The following is a 27,858-nucleotide window of genomic DNA, read 5'->3' as shown; positions in this document are numbered from 1 at the left end:
CCTATACTTCTCGTTAGTTTATTTTGGACCGTTTGAACGTTGTCCTTCAGACTTTTTAGATTTTTGTCATTCAGATTTTTGGGGGTTGGTACATGTGTAAGGATTTGCCATGTAGTGTTGTATAGAATTATTTAGATATATATAATTTGTTGTATATCATGTTGTATATCATATTTTTCAAGTGCATCCACAACTGTAAACTCATTCAATATACCAAAAGTCGCTAACAACGGGCGAATTCATTTTCCATTGCCCGGTGCCCGTGATGTCCGGAGTTTATACATTTTAGACATTCCATTGGTCCTTAAGTGAAATCTCCACCCACACGACGCATCGAGACATGCAAAACGAACTTGCCCAATGCAACTAGCATACTTTGCTTAGGAGAGGGGGATGATGGGGGTGCCTCCTACGCTTACTCCAATCGCCTCTCGAAGGAGCACTTCTAGTTACCCAAACGAAACATACACAAACATGGCGACAAGACAGACAGTCAAGATGCTGTCCCCTCTTAGGTTTACAATATATTTGTTATTTTTCTTCGCTCCTGGTACATTTTCCTCCACCCTTCGTCTTCATCGAGACCAGCGGTTATTGCTACTGCAGGACAGGGGGTTTTCTACGGTGAACGCAAATGAAGAATGTATCCATGGAATAGGCGCCGATGCGAAACGACGAGCTGCACGTAATGCAAGGGAAGTTTCGGGCATGTATCAGCATCGCATTCGGCGGAGTGCAGTCCAACCACCCGTGCCAAAGGTGTATGGACAGGTAATGCATTACTTTTCCAGTGTAACTAAAATTCTACTGAAAGCAGCTAGCTAGCTGATCTCTCGTCAGGCTATCTACAGTTAGCTACAGTAGCTAGTTAGGTTTAGCAGCTAACGTTAACTACCTAGCTAGTTTAGTAACGGAACTCAGAAACCTCAATGTCAGCGATCGTCAACTATATTCAGCTGCGGGACGATTTTTTTCTTGTGTGGATGGTCGGGGACCTGAACATAATTACAAATTATTTGTAAACTGCAAATTGACCGCAAGAAGCCACAACATGTATAATGTTTGACTAAAACATAATTTCAAACCTGGCTTACGTTTGTATACGATCAAGTGTATCTCTATTATATGTGTGAATACTTGAGGACAGATTTCTTAAATAAAAATCACTTGGAGCATTTAATTAAAAAAAATATAATAATAATTGGGCCAAATAAAACCACCCGTGGGCCAAATTCGGCCCGCTGGCCGCCAGTTGGGGAACCCTGCTGTATGGCTCTCATTTCATGCACGACCCTTGACGAGGAGAGGTGAAGAGCAAATAGCCAAAGCCAGGCTTTCGAAGTCAGTAGTCAGTGTGTGATTATCAGTACCACTGTAGCGAGATAGCTACTCGACTTTTTAACACAGACTGTCCCCTTTCAGCATACGATGCCATGGCGGGCGCTTTTCTCCCCGATGTAAGGCTCGAGCTACCATAGAAAGCACTGGCATAAAGAAAGCACTGCCTATTCAATGACGTCAGTCCATCTAGTAAACAAACCCTCCGTTTTACTGTCTACCAACAGACTGTTACACACACATGTATTGCACGAAGTCTTTGAATTATCTTCTTGACCAAACTAATGCAGTATTTTTATTTGACCAGTTTTTCAGAAACCCCGTGATCACAGCATGTCACCACAATCACACAGTTGATGACAGTGAACAACAACACAATTCTAATTAGCCAAGACTGCCACTATAGTCTTCCCCATGTGGACATGCTTGCCATATTGGATGGTGGAAATATTGCCAAGAGCCAATAATGGCAGTCTTTGTATATTACATTTTTGTTATTGATTTCTGTAAGATGTTGGGGCTGTTGTGTATGATGAATCAAATCAAATTGAATTGGTCACATACACATGGTTAGCAGATGTGATTGCGAGTGTAGTGAAATGCTTATGCTTCTAGATCCGACAGTGCAGCAGTATCTAACAGGTGATATCAACAATTCCACCACAAAACCTAATACACACAATCTAGTGAAGGAATGGGATTAGAATATATAAATATAAAAATATATGGATGAGCAGTGACAGAGCGGCTAAGATGCAATAGATAATGGATAGTGTAGTATACAGTATATACATATGAGATGAGTAATGCGAGATATGTAAACATTCTTAAAATGGTGTTATTAAAGTGACTAGTGTTCCATTTATTAAAGTGGCCAATGATATCAAGTCTGTAAGAGTCAGGTCACACTGCTGAGTAGCTCCATAATGTGATTTCTTATTTGTTAAGGTAGTCAGCTCTTCAGTATTCCTTAAAATGAAACTAAAAGTCATTGGTGGTTGCACCGCATTCCACACAACCTCGAATTGGAACAGACAGGGTTGCTTATGTGATCAACTTTGGAAATAATTCCTCTGCTGGTCAGATGTCATGGTTTGTTCTGGACAGTCGGTGTCTCTTCTGTGACAGAGGAAAGCCAATATCTTCAGGGATTAAATAGCTTTGTTCACTAGACAGGGCACTCATGGGATTCAGCCTAGATGTTTCTAAAGGTGCTGCAGCGAAAATGCACAAATTGTTTGCCAAAAATGCACAAAAAGGTACTTTATTTGTTTAAACATAAATAAGGTTGGCTATTTGTAGCAACTAGTGATAAGCTAGGCTATTTGTAGAAACTGAATGGCTGTTATTTTGGCATTTAAGTTTAAGTAAGCTTTCAGTCCCCCATTCCTAGCCATATCAAAACAAATCCAATGTTATTGGTCACATACACATGGTTAGCAGATGTTAATGCGAGTGTAGCGAAATGCTAACCTATAGAGATATATCCTATATAGATATAATTCTCCCTTTTAAATTTAATGATTGTACAAATCTGTATCGGATGTTGTCAGTGTGTGTGAAATGTGGATACAATTAATCAGTTTCTAAGTTTAAGTAAGGAATGTGGAATGTTGGTTTAAAGTTCATTCCTGATAATGAGCTCAAAAGAATGAGGAAAGGAAGTAGAAAAAACAATCTCTGAGACAAAGAATGGCACCCAAGGGGATGGCTGCCATTTTACGGTCTCCTAACCAATTGTGCTATTTGGTGTTTTTTCGCATTGTTTTTAACTTATTTTGTACATAATGTTGATGCTACTGTCTTTTATGACCGAAAAGAGCTTCTGAATATCAGAACAGAGATTACTCACCTAATAACTGGATGAAGATAATTTCATTAATGAGTCTGAAGCGAGGATATAATGCTGCTTCCAGATGAGGACCAAATCCCCATCATTCACATGAAGAAAAAAAAAAAGGAAATAAAGGGGGCGAAGATCATGGTGCCTTGTGAGAATTCGTCTGCGAGTGGGTAACCCGCCTCTACCATCCATTATATTTGCCAACGTGCAATCACTGGAGAATAAACTGGATGAGCTCTGTTCGAGACTATCCTACCAATGGGACATTTAAAACTGTAATATCTTATGTTTCAACGAGTCGTGGCAGAATGACGAGACAGATAATATACAGTTGGCTGGGTTTTCCGTGCATTGAAAGGACAGAACAGTTACGTCCAGTAAGACCAGTGGTGGGGGTGTGTGTCGTTTTGTCAATAACAGCTGGTGCACAATGTCTAATATTAAGGTAGTTTCGAGGTACGGCTTGCCTGAGGTAGAGTACCTCTTGATAAGCTGTAGACTTTCTTCTTCTTGAACTACACTGTTGGTTAAGGGCTTGTAAGTAAGCATTTCACTGTAAAGTCTACACTTGTTGTATTCGGGGCATATGGCAAATAAAGTTTGATTTGGTTAGACCACACTACCAAGAGAGTTTTCATTTATATTTTTCGTAGCTGTCTATATACCACCACAAACCGACGCTGGCACTAAGACCACACTCAACGAGCTAAATAAGGCCATAAACAAACAAGAAAATGCTCATCCAGAAGTGGTGCTCCTAGTGGCTGAGGACTTTAATGCAGGCAAACTTAAATTAGTTTTACCTCATTTCTACCAGCATGTCACATGCAACCAGAGGAGAAAAAAAAACTCTAGACCACCTTTACTTTACTCACAGAGACGTGTACAAAGCTCTCCCTCGCCCTCCATTTGGAAAATTTGACCATAATTATATCCTTCTGATTCCTGCTTACAAGCAAAAACTAAAGCAGGAAGTACTAGTGACTCGCTCAATACTGAAGTGGTTAGATGACACGGATGCTACGCAACAGGATTGTTTTGCTAGCACAGACTGGAATATGTTCCGGGATTCATCCAATGGCATTGAGGAGTATACCACCTCAGTCACTGCTTCATCAATAAGTACATCAACGACGTTGTCCCCACAGTGACCGTGCGTACATATCCCAACTAGAGGTCAATCGATTAATCGGAATGGGCGATTATTTAGGGCCGATTTCAAGTTTTCATAACAATCGGAAATCAGTATTTTGGACACCGAATTTGCCGATTTATTCTATTTATTTATTTTTACTACACCTTTATTTAATCTTTATTTAACTGCGCAAGTCAGTTAAGAACACATTCTTATTTTCAATTACGGCCTAGGAACGGTGGGTTAACTGCCTCGTTCAGGGGCAGAACGATAGATTTTCACCTTGTCAGCTCGGGGGATCCAATCTTGCAACCTTACAGTTAACTAGTCCAACGCAATAACGACCTGCCTCTTGTTGCATTCCGCAAGGAGACTGCCTGTTACGCGAATGCAGTAAACCAAGGTAAGTTGCTAGCTAGCATTAAACTTATCTTATAAAAATCAATCAATCAATCATAATCACTAGTTAACTACACATGGTTGATGATATTACTAGATATTATCTTGCGTGTCATGAGTTGCGTATAATCTGACTGAGCATACAAGCATACAAGTATCTAAGTATCTGACTGAGCGGTGGTAGGCAGAAGCAGGCGCGTAAACATTCCTTCAAACAGCACTTTCGTGCGTTTTGCCAGCAGCTCTTCGTTGTGCGTCAAGCATTGCGCTGTTTCTGACTTCAAGCCTATCAACTCCCGAGATGAGGCTGGTGTAACTGAAGTGAAATGGCAGGCTAGTTAGCGCGCGCTAATAGCGTTTCAAACGTCACTCGCTCGCTCTGAGCCTTGGAGTGGTTGTTTCCCTTGCTCTGCACGGGTAAAGCTGCTTCGAGGGTGGATGTTGTTGTTGTGTTCCTGGTTCGAGCCCAGGGAGGAGCGAGGAGAGGGACGGAAGCTATACTGTTACACTGGCAATATTAAAGTGCCTATAAGAACATCCAATTGTCAAAGGTTAATGTAATATAAATGGTATAGAGAGTAATAGTCCTATAATTCCTATAATAACTACAACCTAAAACTTCATACCTGGGAATATTGAAGACTCGGTAAAATGAACCACCAGCTTTCATATGTTCTCATGTTCTGAGAAAGGAACTTAAACTTTAGCTTTCTTACATGGAAAATATTGCACTTTTACTTTCTCCAACACCTTTGTTTTTGCATTATTTAAACCAAATTGAACATGTTTCATTATTTATTTGAGGCTAAATATATTTTATTGATGTATTATATTAAGTCAGTATTGTTGTAATTGTCATTACAAAAACAATAAAAAAAATCGGCCGATCAATCGGTATCGTTTTTTTTTTTTTTTGGTCCTCCAATAATCGGTATCGGTATCGGCGTTGAAAAATCATAATCGGTCAACCTCTAATCCCAACCAGAAGCCTTGGATTACAGGCAATATCTGCACCCAGCTAAAGGATAGAGCTGCCGCTTTCAAGGAGCGGGACACTAATCCGGACGCTTCTAAGAAATCCCGCTATGCTTTCAGACGAACCATCAAAGTCAAAGCGTCAATACAGGACTAAGATTGAACGCTACTACACAGGCTTTGATGCTCGTCGGATGTGGTTGCAAACTATTACGGACCTCAAAGGACAACCCAGCTGCAAGCTGCCCAGAGATGCGAGCGTACGAGATGGTCTAAATACCTTTTTACGCTTGCTTTGAGGAAAGCAATACTGAAGCATGCATGAGAGCACCAGCTGTTCTGGATGACTGTGTCGTCACACTCCGTAGCCGATGTGAGTAAGACCTTTAAACAAGTCATAGACTGTTCTCTCTGCTACCGCATGGCAAGCAGTACCGGAGTGCCAAGTCTAGGTCCAAAAGGCTTCTTAACAGCTTCTACCCCCAAGCCATAAGACTGTTGAACAATTAATCAAATGGCCACCCGGACTATTTGCATTGATTACCCCCCCCCCTCCCCCTCTTTGTTTTTACACTGCTGCTACTTGCTGTTTTATTATCAATGCATAGTCACTTTACCCCTACCTACATGTACAAATTACCTCGACTAACCTATACCCCCGCACATTGACTCAGTACCGGTACCCCCTGTATATAGCCTCATTATAGTTATTTTATTGTTACTTAAAACAACTTTGAAAATTATACTTTAGTTTATTTAGTAAAACATTTATTTACTTTATTTTCTTAACTGCATTGTTGGTTAAGGGCTTGTAAGTAAGCATTTCATGTTAAGGTCTACACCTGTTGTATTTGGCACATGTGAAAAATACAATTTGATTTGACTTGCGGTGTAGGCAGCATTCGAGGGGGCTGGATTGTGAAATTCAAGTGCGAAGTGTGACTGAAACCTGTCTCGAGCATCTGCCAGTTGAGATTCTCACTCAAAACAAACAAGCGAGCCAAGCCTCTAGTCTAGTGTCTCGGTTGTGTTCAGCCGAGACAGAACGTCTTGAAACAGAGCGAAATGCGGAAGTCATACCTGAACTTGTCCAATAGTGATTTTGTTTTGCTAGGGCGTGCCTTACTGAACACGCCCCTGAAGTTGCTCAATCTATCCAGTAAATGGTTTCCCACAGTTCACAAACATCTCCAGGGAAATAACATGACACACTCTGAAGGTGTACTGCAAGCAGGATCTGGTTCCCTGCCACAGGACACACAGTCAACATATCAAACAGGGTTTGTGCATAAGAACACTATTTCAGTGCCATGGTGATGTTTGGTCTGGCTTGGGGAATGCTTGGCTCTACTCATTTTCCTCATTAAATAGTGGTCATCATGTCACACGTAAGGAGCCTTGATTAATACATTTGACTAGACTTGTCTGGTGCCTGGACTCATTCTGATGCATGTCATCTAGCCTACGTCTATGAGCCTACGTCTATGAGCCTGTGTGAGCAAGGAGGATACATATGTTTGCAGTTATGTGTTGAGTTTCAAGAGATCAGGCCTAATGTAGTAGAACAATTACTGTTTGCTAACTGCAATGAAGTGAGTGCCGGTGAAAAACAAGTGCTCTGGTATACAATCCTGAACAATCCTGATCATCTTTGATCGTAATGAAGAAATTATGGTTGAATATCTGCAGTTGTATTAGACACCTTGTTGCTCATTCACTATTTCGGCCTATCGGTGTGTGTGTGTGTGAGAGACAGCGAGCGAGAGAACAAGCATTGGCAAGCTATACCAGCCATTTCATTGGTTTCTTTTGTGTTTGTATATCATTCACTACAGTCTGACAGATCCGTTCAGGACGAAAACCATAGACTAGTTTTTGACCCTTAACACTCACTTACAGTTAGGAGTTGGTGTGAATTCACTGCAATTTGCAGTAAAGAAGGTAGACAATACAGATGTGGAAAAGGTATGTCAAAAAGGGCATTTTCAATGCTCGTGTGTGTGTGTGTGTGTGTGCGCTGTATTTCAGCTCACTAGTCTGTCAAGGCCAGATGAAGTCGGAAGTTTACATACACCTTAGCCAAATACATTTAAACTCAGTTTTTCACAATTCCTGACATTAAATTCCTGACAGTAAATATTCCCTGTTTTAGGTCAGTTAGGATCACCACTTTCTTTTAAGAATGTGAAATGTCAGAATAATAGTAGAGAGAGTGATTTATTTCAGCTTTTATTTCTTTCATCACATTCTCTGTGGGTCAGAATTTTACATGCACTCAATTAGTATTTGGTAGCATTGCCTTTAATTGTTTAACTTGGGTCAAATGTTTCAGGTAGCCTTCCAAAAGCTTCCCGCAATAAGTTGGGTGAATTTTGGCCCATTCCTCCTGACAGAGCTGGTGTAACTGAGTCAGGTTTGTATGCCTCCTTGCTCGCACACGCTTTTTCAGTTCAGCCCACAAGTTTTCTAAGGGATTGAGGTCAGGGCTTTGTGATGGCCACTCCAATACCTTGACTTTGTTGTCCTTAAGCCATTTTGTCACAACTTTGGAAGTATGCTTGGGTCATTGTCCATTTGGAAGATCCATTTGCGACCAAGCTTGAACTGATATCTTGAGATGTTGCTTCAATATATCCACATACTTTTCCATCTTCATGATGCCATCTATTTTGTGAAGTGCACCAGTCCCTCCTGCAACAAAGCACTCCCAAAGCATGAAGCTGTCACCACCGTGCTTCATGGTTGGGATGGTGTTCTTCGTCTTGCAAGCTCTCACTTTTCCCTCCAAACATAATGAGGGTCATTATGACCAAACAGTTATATTTTTGTTTCATCAGACCAGAGGACATTTTCTCCAAAAAGTACTATCTTTGCTCCCATATGCAGTTGCAATCCATAGTCTGGCTTTTTTTTATGGTGGTTTTGGAGCACTGGCTTCCTCCTTGCTGAGTGGCCTTTCAGATTATGTTGATATAGGACTTGTTTTACTGTGGATGTAGATACTTTTGTACCTGTTTCCTCCAGCATCTTCACAGGGTCCTTTTGTTGCTGTTCTGGGATTGATTTGCACTTTTCGCACCAAAGTACGTTCATCTCTAGGAGGCAGAACGCTTCTCCTTCCTGAGCAGTATGACGGCTGCGTGGTCTCATGGTGTTTATACTTGCCTGCTATTGTTTGTACAGATGAACGTGGTACCTTTAGGCATTTGGAAATTGCTCCCAAGGATGAACCAGACTTGTGGAGGTGTACAATTTTTATTCTGAGGTCTTGGCTGATTTTCCTTCCCATTTTCCCAAAGAGGCAGTGAGTTTGAAGGTAGGCCTTGAAATACATCCACATGTACACTCAAATAATGTCAATTAACCTGTCAGAGGCTTCTAAAGCCATGACATCATATTCTGGAATTTTCCAAGCTGTTTAAAGGCACAGTCAACTTAGTGTATGTAAACTTCTGACCCAGTGGAATTGTGATACAGTGAATTATAAGTGAAATAATCTGTCTGTAAACAATTGTTGTAAAAATGACTTGTGTCATGCACAAAGTAGATGTCCTAACTGACTTGCCAAAACTATAGTTTGTTAACAAGAAATTTGTGGAGTGACGAAAAACGAGTTTTAATGACTCCAACCTAAGTGTATGTAAACTTTCGACTTCGAGCTGAACCAGCTTAACCTTCCAAGGAACGAACACACCACACACACAGCTACACTACAAGTCCAAAGTTTGGACACGCCTACTCATTCCAGAGTTTTTCTTTTGTTTTTACTGTTTTCTAAATTTTAGAATAACAGTGAAGACATCACAACTATGAAATAACACATGGAATCATGTGGTAACCAAAAAGGTGTTAAACAAATCAAAATATATTTTGGATTCTTCAAAGTAGCCACCCTTTGCCTTCATGACAGCTTTTTATACTCTTGGCATTCTCTCAACCAGCTTAATGAGGAATGCTTTTCCAACAGTCTTGAAGGAGTTCCCACGTATGCTGAGCACTTTTTGGCTGCTTTTCGTTCACTCTGCGGTCCAACTCATCCCAAACCATCTTATTGGGTTGAGGTTGGGTGATTGTGGAGGCCAGGTCATCTGATACTGCACTCCATCAGTACTTTCTTTGGTCAAATAGCCCTTACACTGCCTGGTGGTGGGTTTGGGGTCACTGGCCTGTTGAAAAACAGTCCCACTATGCGCAAACCAGATGGGGTGGCGTATTGCTGCAGAATGCACACCATCACACCTCCTCCATGCTTCGCGGTGGGAACCACACGTGCAGAGATCATCCGTTCACCTACTCTGCGTCTCACAATGACACGGCAGTTGGAACCAAAAATCTCAATTTTGGACTCATCAGACCAAATTACAGATTTCCACTGGTCTAATGTTCATTGCTCGTGTTTCTTGGCCCAAGCAAGTTTTTTTATTCTTATTGGTGTCCTTTAGTAGTGGTTTCTTTGCAGCAATTTGACCGTGAAGGCCTGATTCACACATCCTCCTCTGAACATTTTGATGTTGAGATGTGTCTGTTACTTGAACACTGTCTAGCATTTATTTGGGCTGCAATCTGAGGTGCAGTTAACTCTAATGAACTTCTGCAGCAGAGGTAACCCTGGGTCTTCCTTTCCTGTGTCGGTCATCATGAGAGCCAGTTTCAACATAGCGCTTGATGGATTTTGTGACTGCACTCGAAGAAACTTTCAAAGTTTTGACATTTTCTGAATTGAATGACCTTCATGTCTTGATTTAATGGTGGACTGTTCTTTCTCTTTGCTTATATGAGCTGTTCTTGCCATAATGTGGACATAGTCCTATTTGGTAAAAGACCATCTTCTGTACACCACCCACACCCCTACTTTGTTACAACTGATTGGCTCAAACTCATTAAGTTGTTAAAAGTACATTTCTGGAATTTCTTTCCAAGGCACACCTTTTAATTGAAATGCATTCCAGGTGTCTACCTCGTGAAGATGGTTGAGAGAATGACAAGAGTGTGCAAAGCGGTCGTCAAGGCAAAGGGTGGCTACTTTGAAAATTCTCAAATATGAAATATGTTTTTATTTGTTTAACACTTTTTTGGGGGTTACTACATGATTCCATATGTGCTATTTCATTAGTTTTGATTTCTTCACAATTATTCTACAATGTAGAAAATAGTAAAATAAAGAAAAACCTTTGAATGAGTAGGTGTGTCCAAACTTTTGACCGGTACTGTATATCTTTTTGTGCACCAACAATTGATTCCCATTCAAAATCCTATCCTAACCTTAACCCCTAACCCAAACTCTAACCCTAAACATAACCCCTATGCCTAAAATTGTGGCTCTGCAAAATGTTCCTCACTTCTCTGAATTTGTGTTGGTTTACTAAAGTGAATACTTCTGGTACTCACAAGTATAGTAAAATGTGTACGCACACACACCAAGTTCACTTCAAGTCTCACTTCAAGCTTGTTTCTCACATTTTACCCCAAAAGAATGTGCCAGGCACTCACTAATGTTTTGCTGGCTGGCTACTCTTCAGCTGGCAACAGCATTGAGACATTCACCATGATCTGCCATGTTAACCCACTTATCATTCAGCCTTGTGAAGAAGGACTCTCTAGTCTCTGTCAAGGAGCCCACTTCAGAGATTCCACAGAGCAGGGCAGCCCTTTTATATAACATAGCCGATCCCAGACTACACCATGGGGAGATAAACATCTAGCCTATAACAGATTTACATCAGGTCCTGTCGCAGCTAGCTGGCCATCATCCAGTGTGTGTGTGTGTGTGTATGTATATATATTAAATAATGTGTGGCATGACTGTCACAGAGGACAGTGGCTCGATTGTGCTGCATCCAGCCAAAAATACACACTGGTAGTTTGAAAATGCAAATTTATCATCGGCGGTTCAGCGCCACTCCAACAGTGACACTCTTTCAGCCGTGGTTCATTATGCTCTCTTGAATAATGAAGGAAAACACGATGGGGGAGATGTATACTCACCCTATTTGACTGGATTTTGTTCTTTGCTTGTTGTTGTTGAGGAAACTGATTTGACGTCGTAGCGCCAGGGTCGTTTAGTAGGGCACAAAACCGTTTTGCCACGGTAAAAGAAAAGGAGCGTTTCTTGGACAAGTTCAGGTATTAGCCAACCTCCCTGTTTCACTCGTTTCAAATCAATTTCTCTCCACTGAACACAACCATGCTTCTCAAAGAAAGGAGGGTGCATGAGAAGAGAAAAGGAGAGAATGTTGTTTTTGGTACCACGAAAGTGTCTCCTGGCTTTTGTAAAGCATGGTTTGCATACTTCCTTTTCCATTCTGATGATGTTTTGCAACTGATATTAATCTAGCTTCGCCCGGTTAGTGCAAAAGGAGCATGAGCCTTGAGCTATGGACAGATTCATTTACTGTTCCTTCAAGGTTTGGCCAAGTCTATAAAAAATAAGTAAATAAATAAAGAAGAAATGGGCCTGCGTTCTTCCTGACTTGGTGTTGAATAATTTTGGGCTTGTATGGTGATACCAGAGCTTACGTCAATGCACTAATGCAAAGGAATTTGTATTGATAGAATCCCTGGGACTTGCTTGGTGAAGACTGCTGGTTGTCTTTTTTATGTACAGGGTCACTTCTTTCTTTGCAACTTTCTATCCTCTAACTAGCATACTAGCAATCATGACTGTCTATGCTAAAAATCATTTGGCAGTGTTAAACAGGACGCTATTATCAAAGTTAGGCACATTTTCGGGCCCAACATTTACTTCAAGGCCTCTGTGACATCAGAGACTTCCGGGAACGCTTTCGAAACAGACCAAACAGACCAGGCTGGTATTTGGGGTTTGAGAAGTCAATGACCGAAGTGAACATTTCTTCCTTACTTGTTCATTTTCTCAATCTAAAGGCAAAACTTAGATCCGAGCCAATGTCTTAAGTAGTTAAATGTTATTATTCCAACCTTATGAAAGTGACAAACTGACACGTTTTAATTTTTGTCAAAAACAACTCTAAATCGAAGGAGTGCCTTTGATTTGAGGGCCTGCACATGCTCAGTTTGGCACGAGACGACCATTCGACCCCGATTACGTGTTTCTAAGCATGAGCTTTGCTCGCCAACGTCGCCATGACATCGCCTACAAGTGTGATCAGGGATTTATTTTGGAGAAGCAGTTATAGCCTCTTCATGCTGCACTGTCTTTGGTAATAACGTCAATCACTTGCAAGACCACAAGCAATAGGAGATGCCATTGTGCTCGAGGTAGCCCAAAATGTCTACACACAAAGACTTTAAAGACACAATGATTAGACCTATTATTAATTCATCACAAACCTAAATAGAAGGCAGTTACAGTCAGTCCCATCTACCCTAAAAGCTGTGTTGTGAGATTTAGCGAATGTTAGCCAGACCTTTTGGGACCAAACGGACAACAGTGAGTTTATGAGGACCTAACCCCAAGCATAGTCCAATGCTTCACGTAGCTGGAGAGGGTTTGAGTGACGCTCACGTCATTACCTGTTAATGGTTGATTTGTTATCGAGCGCGGCGAGATTAATAGATTGTGTCTCATGATGCCATTTGCAGCAGTTTACCAGTGCCATCACTCTCCCGATTCAGCGGTGTCAGGAGGACCACACCGGCACCCTTTTACATGGTCCGCCGGCAACGAGGCTTAAACGGCTCTGAGATTTACCGCAGAGTCATCTCAGCCTCGAAGACGGCCTTGCCTTTGACTCAGCTGACCTCCTGGGATGTGTTCAGTAGGGCCCACCGTAGTGAAAATATTTTAACACGTTCTGAATGAGCGTTTCTTATTTGACAAGTCCCGTTAGTAGAAGTGTTCTTCTACTATTTTGGAACTCAGCGAATGAGAATGTTATTACATGGAATGGGTTACCGTATTACAATGTTCCTGCTGAAATCATGCTTATACACACACAACAAACCCTTGCAGGCTGTTTTGTAGCAATTTGCGGCAGAAATCACATTCCAAATCACATTCCACATTCCACATTCCAGTCTACAAGCCGTAGTACCAATAGTGGGTGTAAAGTTACCACTGAAAGAAGAGGAACGTCTGTTCATCATTTAGACAGAAATTACAGTCTTTGTGTTGTCAACAGTGCAAGTCTGTAGAAATACTGTAGTAAAGGGAGAAAACCGAGCTTTTCAAAGAGCCACAGCCCCCTGCAGAATGATAAATGAAGAGTGAGAGAGAGGAGCGCTCAGATGAGAGGCAAAGGCAGTGGGAATTAAAATGACATACTTTTTTGTGGACTCACACTTCACAGATCTTAATGTCAGAGCTGCACCAATGGAGCGTTGGCGTTTGTTTGACCTGTGCCTTCTGCTTTTACACTACTACATCTACCACAAGCACTTAGTATAGCAGCATTGTGTTGTTTCAATGGACACCGTGAAGGCCTCTGAAAGTGGGCGATGTGAGGTAAAGCTGCTCACTGCTTGTTCTCTCGCTCACTGTCTCTCTCACTCACACACACACACACAGATAGGAGCCTTTAGCCAGGTGCTCCTCACAAGGTCATAACAATAAGACCACGGAGTCCGTTGCCATAGTAACGTGCGCCAGTGAGCTTAACTGGTTAAAAGGATGAATAAAGAAAAGCACAACAGCCCTGTTCAATACACCAGACACAGTCAGGCAAGGTACAGCAACCTTTCACTGATTTCTACCAGCTAAGCAGGTGCTGCGAACCCAGCAAAATCATTACAATGTCTAGCTGATAATAGCTTTTCATAACACATTTGATATGCTAAAAGGATGTTTATCAGATATAAAAGCCTCTGTAATTGATCAGATAGTCGCTTAATTCATTGGACTCTGAGTTGAGCTGCATTTTGACCAAACAGAACAAAAATAGAACAGGTCAGTTGAATGTTCTTTTCTTTGCAGGCCAACCTGAACGATTCCCACAACCAGATGGTGGTGCACTGGGCCGGGGAGAAGAGCAATGTCATTGTGGCGCTGGCCAGAGACAGTGTCGGAGCCGCAGGTCCCAAGACTAGCTCGGTGAGTACACAGTAGTACACTTCCTGCGCATACAGTAGTACACTTTCTGTAAGTACAGTAGTACACTTCCTCTGTGTACCGGAATACACTACCTGTGACTACAGTAGAACACTTCCTGCGAGTACAGTAGTACACTTCCCGTGAGCACACTAATGTAGTAGCCTACATTTCCTGTAAGTACAGGAACATACCTTCTGTGTTGGATGGTGATCCACAATTGCACAAAAATAACATCCATGAACCTATCCACCACCACATAGCCTGATGCCTACATGTTGTTTTGAACCACTTTTGAATCTTCTTCCCTCTCAATTCACATTTCCCTCTATTCAGATAACACACATAGGATTCTGCCATTTCAAATGTAGACTCCTTTGTTTTCGAGTTACCATGGCAGAAATGGTAGCGCCATGTTAACCACAGTTTGACTGTGTCATGTTGTCTTTGTGTATCCATGTGTGTTTGTGTGCGTGCATGCATGTGCGTTGTGTGCGCGGGCGCCCATCTGGTCAGTGACAGTGACAGGCCACGTGTTGTCAGTGCTGCGGGGCCCGGACCTGTTCTCCTGTGCCAAGGAGATGGCGCCGTGGCCTGCCAGCCGGCCGTGTGCTTCCTCTCCTCTCACTGATCAGATTCACTGAGCCACGGATGAATCCCTCCGTCTGTTACACCACCAAAATAGTTCTCTCTCTACTCTGTCTTCTTTTGATGTTATCAGCTCCCTGTCCGGCCTGTTACTCACACTCAGCTTACAGTAACCCAAGCACCTCCCACTGCTTTTGTGCACAGTGTAAGAAGGACCTCCTGCGCTCCTCAAGGGGGTTAATGAAATTAACTTTAGATGTAATGCCATTTGCAAAAAAAAGTGTTTGATACTAAACCGCAGAGATGCCACTGGTGAAGGACAGTTTATTTGTTCAAGAATTGTTAGTTTTGTGTCTCTCTCCGCTCCCAGTTCAGTACGCTCCTCGATATAACTTCCAGCCAGCATTGTGGATTCAGTGGTCTTTGTGTGCTGTTCTCTGTGGTCTGAGATCCTTGGTCTCTGGCACTCTGACGGGAATCTGAGAGCTCTGACCTCACTCGTGTATTGTCTTTGGTAGAATCTGCAGGACAGGAGGGAACAGAACGGAACACTAAACTCTCTAGTCACTTAACATGGACAAAGCTTTTTCCCAAGTATTGTGTTTCTCTCCGTAGATAAAGTCTGTAGCTGGAAAGTCTAGCTACTGCCTAAATGCTTTGATTCCTTTTACTGAGTCAGTTAATGGCCTCCCTCCCAATACACCCATTCTAAAATGATGTTGTCCTCTACAAGAAATGTCCTTCATCAAAAATCATTTTTCCTGTCCAAAAAGCATCACAACAAATAGAACAGCGATAGTGGATTTCATTTGTTCACCATGTACTGTGACTTCCATGTTCTCACCTCGTTCCTCTCTCCTCTGTCACATGGTAGGTGTACGTGTCTTATGACTATGGAACCAGCTTCACCCCCATCTCAGAGAGGTTTCAGCTGAGTGGGGAGAAGGAGAAAGAGGGGAACAAGCAGGTCATCTCCCAGTTCTACCACAGCCCTGCTGACAATAAGAGGGTAAGTGGCTGAAGACCATAGAGGTACGTACACTGAGTGTACGAAGCATTAGGAACACCTTCATAATATTGAGTCACATCCCCTTTGGCCCTCAGAACAACCTCAATTTGTCAGACATGGTCAGGTGTCGGAAGTGTTCCACAGGGATGCTGGCCCATGTTGTCTCCAATGCTTCCCACAATTGTAAATTTGGCTGGATGTCCTTTGGGTGGAGGACCATTCTTGATACACACAGGAAACTGTTGATCATGAAAAACCCAGCAGTGTTGCAGTTCTCGGCACACTCAAACCGGTGCGCCTGGCACCTACTACCATACCCCGTTTAAAGGCCCTTAAATGTTTAGTCTTGCCCATTCACCTTCTGAATGGCTCACATACACAATCCATGTCTCAATTGTTTCAAGGCTTAAAATCCTTCTTTAACCTGTCTCCTCCCCTTCATCTACACTGATTGAAGTGGATTTAACTTCATAGACTGACCAGGTGAAAGCTGTCATGTTTTGTCTACTCTGTGTATAGTATGATAAGACACACTGTATTAAGACCTTTCTCTATATCGAAGACTGCCCTGATAGGAGTTTTATTATGTTTTCTAAGTTTGAGTGTATAGCTCTTTTTCGTTTGTTTTCCCATCTCCGCACAACCAGCGCAAGGCACATAACATTATTGAGCTTGTGGTTTATTAGGGTTGATTTACCTGTATAGTGTGTGTGTGTGCTTGTGTACATGCGTAGTTATCAGTCATGAGCTCGAGATTGTTCGATGCAGTGCCTTGAGGTTTGGTGCGGTGCCGTGTTCGATTATGTCTCATTGTGTGCCAGTGAGTCATAGCCCTGGCCCCGCCCCCAGCCGTTCCCCCTGGCACTCAGCCCAGTGGAGGTTATTGCAAGGTGTAAGGGTGCATGGGAAACGCAGTTTGTTCCATTAGCAGGCAGGCAGTCATTCGCGTGTGGCCTGCCTTGTGAGCCCTGCAGGCTTGGGCCATCAGTCTGCAGACAGGTGGACTCCAGAGAGCGAGGCAGGGCGGCCTGGTACAACAGCTGGAGGACTCCACCCTCTCAGTCTGCAACATGTTCCCAACATCATGGAGATGGTTACGATGGGAAATGAGTGGTTTCTTCTCATCTGCACATTGAGCTGTGAGCTTTCCCTTTTGAATTCAGGGCCCGTATTTAGCAAGCTTCTCAGAGTAGGAGTACAGATCTAGGATCAGTTCCTCTCTGTCCATAATACCACTTAGGTCTGACTGGTTACGGATATGCCTATTTAAAAGAAAGATTCACCCATTTTGATTATTATTATTATTTTTTTTTGCATCTCTGACTGATGTTCTATTCCCAGGGTCATTTCATGTTTCCATGTGTATAAGTATTCACACTCACCGAGTCAATACATGTTACAATCACCTCTGGCATCGATTACAGCTTTCAGTCTTTCTGGGTAAGTCTCTAAGAGCTTTGCACACCTAGATTGTTCAGTATTTGCACATTATTCTTTTTATTTTATTCTTCAAGCTCTGTCAAGTTGGTTGTTGATCATAGCTAGACAGCCATTTTCAAGTCTTGCCACATATTTTCAAGCCGATTTTAAGTCAAAGCTGTAACTTGACCACTCATGAACATGCAATGTCCTCTTCAAGTGTATATTTGGTCTTGTGAGTTAGGTTGTTGTCCTCCTAAAAGGTGAATTTGTCTTCCAGTGTCTGGAAAGCACACTGAACCAGGTTTTCCTCTAGCCTGTGCTTTGTCCTATTAATTTGATTTTTATCCTAAAAAATAATCAATCGTCCTTGCTAATGGCAAGCATACCCATAACATTATGCAACCACCACCATGCTTGAAAATATGAAGAGCGGTACTCAGTGACGTGTTGTGTTGGATTTACCCCAAACATAACGCTTTGTATTTAGGACATAAAGTTAATTTCTTTGCCACATGTTTTTGAGTTTTACTTTAGTGCCTTATTGCAAACAGGAGGCAATCTTTTGGAAAATGTATTCTGTACAGGCTTCCTCCTTTGTCATTTAGGTTAGTATTGTGGAGTAACTACAATGTTGTTGTTCCATCCTCAGTTTTCTCCTATCACAGCCATTATGGAAGGTGGAATCCATGAGTGGTTTCCTTTCTCTCCGGCAACTGATTTAGGAAGGATGCCTGTATCTTTGTAGTGACTGGGTGTGTTGATACACCATCCAAAGTGTAATTAACAACTTCACCATGCTCAAAAGGGATATTCAATGTCTGCTTTTTTTTTTACCCATCTACCAATAGGTTTTTGTGAGGCATTGGAAAACCTCTGGTATTTTTGTATAGATCTGTTTGAAATTCCTTAATTGACTGCGGGACCTTAAAATGATCTGTATGTGTGGAATACAGAGATGAGGTAGTCATTCAAATATCATGTCATACACTATTATTGCACACAGAGTGAGTCCATGCAATTTATGACTTGTTCAGCGCATTTTTACTCCTGAACTTATTTAGGCTTGCCGTAACAAAGGGGTTGAATACTTGTTTTGTTGTCATTTTTTTCTAATTTGTAAAAATGTATTTGTCCCGTTTCCAAGTGGAGGCTGTTGAGAATATAGGAGTTATTGGGAAGGCAGTTAAACAATAGATCAAAGGAAGGGCCGACAAAATGGGATTATAGCTCCTGTATAATTACGTAATCTGAATTTGCAATTAGGCATTTCAAATGAAATATCTCTGAATATTTATTTTGAATTTCTCATTATTTTTGGGGGGTTGTTTGCAAACAGTCTTTTGAAATGGCTATACGAGAGATATTTGGAGGTGAGATATTAGGCCGGTTCTTGCTATTCTAGTTTGTTGAAATCAGTCAGACTTGACGTTTTAGCAGGTTTATTCAGCTTAGAAAGTTGCAGGTACAAATACAAATGCTATGTATAGAGCAAGAATGATTCCCTGTTCTACAGGAAAGAATGTCCTATCTCTTCTACACAATATATTTCTATCTTAACATTCCTTAACACTCCTAAACAGACCCCAGTGGGTATTTAGCCTAACCTTGGCCTGTCTTGTCCTTCTCTTGTTCCAGTACCTCTTTGCAGACAGCACCAACAGCTACCTCTGGAACTCCTTTGACTTCTGCAAGACCATCCAGGGGTTCTCCATCCCCTTCAAGCCCACAGACCTGCTGCTGCACAGCAAGAGGGCCAACCTGGTCCTGGGCTATGACAGCTCCCACCCCAACAAACAGGTACTCAACTGACTGCTATAGAACTGACTGCTATAGAAATGGAGATCTTTGTGCAGGAGGTGTCTATTATGATGATCAGTGCTTTGCCTGTAGCTCTGTGGCCACCATTTTGGTTTGGGGTTAGATGCCTATGTGGACTAATGGCTCTACTCCATACGCTGGATTGCCATACTATAGCCCACAGCATTTGGTTTATAATACAGTGTTCTAGAGAAACACAGCCAATATTTCTTAATGCAAATAGTAATTAAATGTCACAGCTGCATATACTAAACTGTCTCTCTGAAAAACACAATACATTTTGTGGAATTTTTCCGAACTACTTATTCACGTTTCAGCTTAACAGAAATGATGGAAAACGGTTAACTCTCAAACATTCTGCCAGTTCTATGCAGCCTGGAGTCAACATGTGCAAATGAGCCCCTGACCTACATTTACTCCCCACCCCCCGCCTCTGTTATTTTTGCAGCTATGGAAATCTGACGATTTTGGAGAGACATGGGTGTTGATCCAAGAGCACGTGAAGGCCTATTTCTGGTAAGATCAATGCCTCTGTGATTGTGTGAGGAGAGGCAGAACGTACAGTCATCAGTATAACCAATTGTCGATGTTGAGTACCAGACTGTCTGCAAAACATTAAAGCATCGGTCTGGGAGAGGGATGGGTGGGATGTGTGTGTGTGTCTTCATTTCCTGTTTACTTCCTGTTTTTCTGTGACTGCTTGCCTCCTCCATCATCTGGCCCTCACTAGACCTTAATGTCTTCCGATTGCTGTCTGCTTACCAAGCATGCAGCTCGCCAGCTAACCCCCTGCCTCTCCAAGTTAAATATATGGATTAGATTGGCCCTTGTAATTGAATGACAATGCAAAGAAAATGCCACTATGATCCCTGAGGAAGAGAGAGACTGATTACAAGATTTTTATTTGGGCCTCACTATGTGTGAATGGCTTAATGACTCTGGTAACACCAAAATGATTTTGAACCCTGCTATCAATCAGATCTGGGTTCAAATTGTGTTTTAAATCTTTCAAATACTTTGAACGTTTGCTTGAGCCTGCCTGAAGTGCCAGAAGCGCAGAGTTTGCAGAGAAAAGGTCTATCAAGCACATCAAAAACAACAAACTTGCTTAAAACAACCTGATAACGATGATGATTGCGACACTTTCAGTGCCATGTGTCTCTCACCTCAAGTAGTAGGCCTAGGCAGGAGAGTGGCACATTCAAACATAAAACATATTTTCCTTTCCTTTCATATTTCCCCATCCATAAAAGATAAAGCCCTGCTTTGGAAGGATTTGACCGATCTGTTAATGATTTAAAGGCGTGGATGTGGAGGGTTAGCTAGGGTTAGACGTCCAGACCATGCTATCTGAATGGGAAGAATTCCAAGGCCCTTGGCCAATAAATTCTTCCAGTTCAGTTCACATGGTCAACAAAGAAAAACTTTTGGCCCTACCTATGTCCCACTTGCGGCCGTTTTCTGCATCTTTCCAGGGGTGTGGAGCCGTACGACTCCCCCACCACGGTGCTGGTCCAGAGGCACGAGCCCCAGGGGGTGTCCAGCATCCTCAGCAGCACCGACTTCTTCCAGAGTGAGCAGAACCGCCGAGTCGTCCTAGAGAGAGTGGACAACTTCCAGCTCCGGGACAAGTACATGTTCGCCACCACTTCCACAGTAAGTGAGGTTGATTTGCAGGGGGAATTATACATGACAGGCATTCTGTTGCTTTTGCAGTGTTGAGAATGCTCATGTTAATATGGAGAGGAATGCCCACATTGATTATTTTAAAAACACAAAAAGTGGGTGGTCTTACCTTAACTATGTTCTATTACAGTGCCTTCAGAAAGTATTCACACCCTTGACTTCTTCCACATTTTATTGTTAAAACCTGAAGTGAAAATCGATTAAATAGTGTAATAATAGTGTTTAGCATGTTTATTTAGGACTACCTCATCCCTGTACACATACAGTTATCTTTAAGGACCCTCAGTCGAGCAGTGAATTTAAGGAAGGAAACCGCTCAGGGATTTTGAGGAAGGAAACCGCTCAGGGATTTCACCAATGGTGACTTTAACTTCTTGCGTCGAGCCATCCCGGATCCGGGATCGTGACTACAGCCTCAAGCTCATTACCATAACGCAACGTTAACTATTCATGAAAATCGCAAATGAAATGAAATCAATATGCTAGCTCTCAAGCTTAGCCTTTTGTTAACAACACTGTCATCTCAGATTTTCAAAATATGCTTCTCAACCATAGCAAAACAAGCATTTGTGTAACAGTATTGATAGCTAGTGTAGCATTTAGCGTAGCATTTAGCGTTAGCATTCAGCAGGCAACATTTTCACAAAAACCAGAAAAGCATTCAAATAAAATCATTTACCTTTGAAGAACTTCGGATGTTTTCAATGAGGAGACTCTCAGTTAGATAGCAAATGTTCAGTTTTTCCTGAAAGATTATTTGTTTAGGACAAATCGCTCCGTTTTCTACGTCACGTTTAGCTACGAAAAAAACCTGCATCCAGGATTGTGTAAATCTATCCGCAAGCTCATTAGCATAACGCAACGTTAACTATTCATGAAAATCGCAAATGAAATGAAATAAATCTATTTGCTCTCAAGCTTAGCCTTTTGTTAACAACACTGTCATCTCAGATTTTCTAAATATGCTTTTGAACCATAGCTAAACAAGCATTTGTGTAACAGTATTGATAGCCTAGCATAGGATTATCCCTGGCATTCAGCATGCACCATTTTCACAAAAACCAGAAAAGCATTCAAATAAAATAATTTACCTTTGAAGAACTTCAGATATTTTCAATGAGGAGACTCTCAGTTAGATAGAAAATGTTCAGTTTTTACAAAAATATTATTTGTGTTGACAAATTGCTCCGTTTTCTTCATCACGTTTGGGTAAGACATTTAAAAAAAAAAAAAATGTAAGTCATTAAAACGCAAACTTTTTTCCAAATTAACTCCATAATATCGACAGAAACATGGCAAACGATGTTTAGAATCATTCCTCAAGGTGTTTTTCACATATCTATCGATGATAAATCCTTCATGGCAGTTGACTTTCTCTTCTGAAGAAATGGAACGCGCATGGACCTAGAGATTACGCAATAATTTCGACACAGGACACCGGGCGGACACCTGGTAAATGCAGTCTCTTATGGTCAATCATCCAATGATATGCCTACAAATACGTCACAATGCTGCAGACACCTTGGAGAAACGACAGAAAAGGCAGGCTCATTCCTGGCGCATTCACAGCCATATAAGGAGACATTGGAACACAGCGCCTTCAGAATCTGGGGCATTTCCTGTATGAAACTTCATCTTGGTTTCGCCTGTAGCATTAGTTCTGGGGCACTCACAGATAATATCTTTGCAGTTTTGGAAACGTCAGAGCTTTTTCTTTCCAAAGCTGTCAATTACATGCATAGTCGAGCATCTTTTCTTGACAAAATATCTTGTTTAAAACGGGAACGTTTTTTATCCAAAAATTAAAAGAGCGCCCCCTATCTCGAAGAAGTTATTAAAACAGTTACAGATGTCGTGACGTGACCTTCATTAATCTGATGACTGTTATTTATTCAATCCACTAGCTATGTTTAATTGTTACCCCATTTAAATGAGTCATGTAACAAACTCATTAGGAATTTACCATCTCCTGAATTAAACTCTAGATATATATAAGTTGTATATCGATAACAATCACTTATTAATCATTACCTCATATCAGTCTCATTTGGAACGTCGCAGACTTCTTGAATCCGCAAGAACCCCATCCTTTTCTGACTATTCAGTACTAAACAAATGTATTTAATTGTTTATTTAATAACTAACTAAATAGTAATACCGAATACACATACAGTCGTGGCCAAATGTTTTGAGAATGACACAAATATTAATTTTCACAAAGTTTGCTGCTTCAGTGTATGACAGCTTGTTACACAGAGATGGAGAAGGGGGTGGGGAAAATAGAGAGAGAGGGAGAAAGGGAAATTTATCGTGGATACATTCTAGGACTGTTGTCACATTAATCCTATACCTTGCACACGAACTGCCACCCGTTTGGGTAAGAAGTGTATTGATGTGTAGATGTCCTTGTTTGTTGTGTCTCTGTTGAAACCAATCAATCCTTTTATGGGGAATGGCTCGATAATGTAAGGCTCTTATTTTTCACCAGAAGTCGCAATGTCCTTGTCCTGGCTTGGAGTGGAGTGTTTCTTCAGAACAGATACTCAGTGATTGTCTGAGATTGAATTTTATTCTTTCCCACCTCGTGTCTTTAGTCAAAGTTCTAGGACCACTTTTACATGCCCAGCTGCAGACTGGAGATTTTAATGCCTAGTTTTTATCTTCTTCACCTCGTTTTGAGTTTCCAACCGTTTGTAACATTTAGCTCATGCTTCACGTCTGCTGGTCTCAAGATTGATTATTCAGGGTTCAGCTCCCGACCACTTTACATGCCAGTAGCAACCCGGCAATATTCGGGTCTGTTGTAAATTTTGTTACCAAGGCTTTTTATCCTCAGGGAAAAAGGGGTCATTCAATCACGCCGACACGATGTCTGTGCTCACTTGGGGCGTGGCTACTGACTGGGCAAAAGTTTATATGAAAAACAATTATCTCATTAGAAGACTAAAATCACATTCCTATCTTAACAAAAAAAACTCTCATACTTAATCATATATTTTGTATAACATTTAGATGTAAACTTGACACTTTCAGAGTTATTTCTTGATATCATCCTTAATGACATCAAAATAAACAATATGACAATAATATTCTTTAAGTCTCCACTGATCATTCTAAACTTTCAGATGTTCCAATGTTCACTTTCTGGGCAAAAAGGTTTTGTCGGCAAAAGTCTTCTGGAGACAAAGCACATTTCTTTCCCAATACTGAGGAGCAAAGGGAGAGATTCTCCTCCTGCCTAATTTACGACCGAGTGTTAAGGTGTCAAAACCGGGCCACCCCCCCTTCCCCTCTTCTGTGGGTAAGAGGGTCTGGTTGTTGTCAGCTATTTACCAAGCTGATCTGAGGCCTTTGTGTCATGACTCTCCTGGGTGAGGCACAGAGTTTAATGGCTGTGGTAGGAGAAAACTGAGGTTTGATCTACAACATTGTAGTTACTCCACAATACTAACCTAATTGGCAGAGTGAAAAGAAGGCAGCCTGTACAGAATAAAAATATTCCAAAACATACATCCTGTTTGCAACAAGGCACTAAAGTAAAACTGCAAAAAATGTAGCAAAGAAATTAACTTTGTCCTGAAAGCAAAGTGTTATATTTGGGGCAAACACAACACATCACTGAGTACCACTCTTTATATTTTCAAGCATGGTGATGGCTGCATCATGTTATGGTATGCTTGTCGTTGGCAAGGACTAGGGAGAAGAGCTAAGCAGAGGCAAAATCATAGAGTAAAACCTGGTTGTCTGCTTTCCAACAGACACTGGGAAAAAAATTCACCATTCACCAGGACAAAAACCTAAAACACAAGGCCAAATATACACCCTGGTTGCTTACCAAGACAACAGAATGTTCCTAAGTGGCCTAGTTAAAGTTTGACTTAAATTGTCTTAGAAATCTATGGCAAAACTTGAAAATGGCTGTCTAGCAATGATCAACAACCAACTTGACAGAGCTTGAAGAATAAAATAAAAATAATGATGTGCAAATATTGTACAATCCAGGTGTGCAAAGCTCTTAGAGACTTACCCAGAAAGACTCACAGCTGTAATCGCAGCAAAAGGTGATCTTAACATGTATTGATTCAGGGGTGTGAATACTTATGTAAATTTGATATTTCAGTATTTATTTTTCAAAAATTGTGCAACAATGTCTACGAACATGTTTTCACTTTGCCATTATGGGGTATTGTTTGTAGATGGGTGAGACATTTTTTATTCCGGCTGTGACGTGACAATATGTAGAATAATTTAAGGGGTATGAATACTTTCTGAAGGACTGTAAGTCATTAGTCAAACCCATCATATTGAACTGGTATGCTTAAATACCTGATAAGTCCACCACATGCATAGAATCGTTCTAAAGGTAGTATCTCTTATCCCTAGCTAAAGTATTTGGCCTCCTATAACCCCAGCAGTGTCTGTTTGCGATAAAGTCGCACGTTGTTTGGCATATGGAAACCACAGGCACACGACTGCTGCTTTTTGAAACAGATGGGGACGGTTTGATCCCAGGTTCCTTTCTTGGCTGTGAATCTGCGTCACAAATATCCAGCGTGCTTTGCCTGGGCGCATGCAGTCCAATAAATGATTGACTCCTCCATGAAAAGAGGAATATCTTTTGTTGTGTACACAATGTGGACTGGAGAGACAGGCCATGTCATGTACTGTGGAACACTGGGGTTAATGTGGTCTGATACATACCGATCCCATCAAAACTAGGCTGAAATATTAGTTTGCATTTGATAGCACACATGTCTATTCTGAGCCAATTACGGGTAATGATTTCTGTCTGTGCAAACTCAGTCCTAGCCCTGAATAACCACGCAGACTCACTGCAGTCAACGCTGTGTTGTTAAACAGCCATGGCCAAACACACGTATCTGAATCCTGGCATTACCACACACACACACACACACACACACACAAACATGTAGCGGAAAGGGGAAAGAGAGAGACTGAAAGTACAATTGCAGATGACTGTTGTTTGGGGCATTTTCACTATGAGGAAGTGGTGTTTCTGTAAAGAAACTGAATGGAGAGCTGAGGTTCTGCGCTGCTGCTTAGCTTGTGCAACCTTGAAGAAATATGCATTCTTAAACCCCTATAAATATGCACATTGTGTATTGTGAATGTTTGTACGTTGCAACTACCATATCTTTATTCATATCAGTCTCTTACAAATCAATTGACTCAACATTCACAGCTACAAGCATACTTCATAATGTCGTCCCTATCAGAGGTGGGACCAAGTCATTGTTTTACAAGTCACACGTAAGTCTCAAGTCTTAGCACTCAAGTCCCGAGTCAAGTTCCAAGTCAAGACAGGCAAGTGAGACAAGTCTCAAGTCTTAGCACTCAAGTCCCGAGTCAAGTTCCAAGTCAAGACAGGCAAGTGAGACAAGTCTCAAGTCCTAAACAAGTCATAACATGCTCTTCACCAAATGTAATACCATTTCATGTTTTTAACAAGAGTAATAGTTAGTATATTACATTTACGCAAATCATGAATGCTTTTAAAAATATCTATATATTTATTACTTTGAAAATACATTTTATATTACCATGGAAATACATGGGTAGCCATGAGAAAGACCCCCCCCCCCCCCCTCTGTGACAGCGGGAGAGGAGTGGTAGGCTGGGTCGTGTGGGGTGGTTGCTCTCCTGTAGATGAGTTAAGCAGCAGAGAATCTGCTGGCCATCCAACATGGCAATTCACATAGAAATACATCACCTACAACAGCCGTTGCCGTGTAGAATAGACAATCGAGTACAGATCTATGTATTGCATTTCTATCTGTAAGACTGTATCTGAATGCGATGCCTCAGATGAAATAAGCTGCCGTTCTTCATTCATTATCAATGGAGAAAGCTCAAAACTGCGGAGGACAGCAGAGACAGGGATGGTGGGATGTGTGAAGCATAAACCCAACCAGAGGTTCAAGCACTCACTGTAATCAGCAGGTTAGGAAGAGTACACAACCATTCTAGGAGGCACTCTGCCACAAATGTGCTCATTTGATCTATTCCAGCTCCAAACAGCGTGGTGGCGAGTCAATCTGCAAATCTAATCTAGGCAAGCAGTGAGGAGCACACATAACAATGCAGCCTCCAGACATCACAAGCAGTGAGGAGCGCACATAACAATACAGACTCCAGACATCACAAGCAGTGAGGAGCACACATAACAATACAGGCTCCAGACATCACAAGCAGTGAGGAGCGCACATAACAATACAGACTCCAGACATCACAAGCAGTGAGGAGCGCACATAACAATACAGGCTCCAGACATCACAAGCAGTGAGGAGCGCACATAACAATACAGGCTCCAGACATCACAAGCAGTGAGGAGCGCACATAACAATACAGACTCCAGACATCACAAGCAGTGAGGAGCACACATAACAATACAGGCTCCAGACATCACAAGCCAGGCAAAAAACAACAACCATGAAACAAACAAGTTACACACACTCATAAACACACAGCCTCGTGTGATGGATAGCTGTCGGCTATATTAGCCACGACTTACCGTTCTTTGTGCAGCTTCAAATGTTGAACAAAGTTGGAAATGGTTGCGCCTCCGTCTGTCATTTTCTTGCCGCATATTTTGCAAGTTGCAATCCGTTTTTTGTTGATAT

The 27,858-nt window shown here is 41.6% G+C and overlaps 1 protein-coding gene across 2 annotated transcripts in view; it reads left to right on the top strand.

Moving 5' to 3' along the window:
- The first annotated feature begins 384 nt into the window (after positions 1-384).
- LOC110503325 (sortilin-related receptor) overlaps positions 385-27,858 on the top strand; it is a 72,951-nt gene continuing 45,477 nt past the window's right edge. For both annotated transcript variants that reach the window (XM_036961905.1, XM_036961904.1), the window contains exons 1-6: positions 385-771; positions 14,581-14,697; positions 16,157-16,291; positions 19,349-19,510; positions 19,980-20,047; positions 21,007-21,187. In XM_036961905.1, coding sequence (XP_036817800.1) covers positions 394-771; positions 14,581-14,697; positions 16,157-16,291; positions 19,349-19,510; positions 19,980-20,047; positions 21,007-21,187 — 1,041 coding nt within the window. In that variant the 5' untranslated portion in view covers positions 385-393. The remainder of the gene's footprint in view (positions 772-14,580; positions 14,698-16,156; positions 16,292-19,348; positions 19,511-19,979; positions 20,048-21,006; positions 21,188-27,858) is intronic.

Source organism: Oncorhynchus mykiss, chromosome 24 (genome assembly GCF_013265735.2).
Source record: "Oncorhynchus mykiss isolate Arlee chromosome 24, USDA_OmykA_1.1, whole genome shotgun sequence".
Lineage (NCBI taxonomy): Eukaryota > Metazoa > Chordata > Actinopteri > Salmoniformes > Salmonidae > Oncorhynchus > Oncorhynchus mykiss.
Note: the sequence above shows the minus strand (reverse complement) of the source record. Positions and strands in the feature narration are given on the sequence as shown.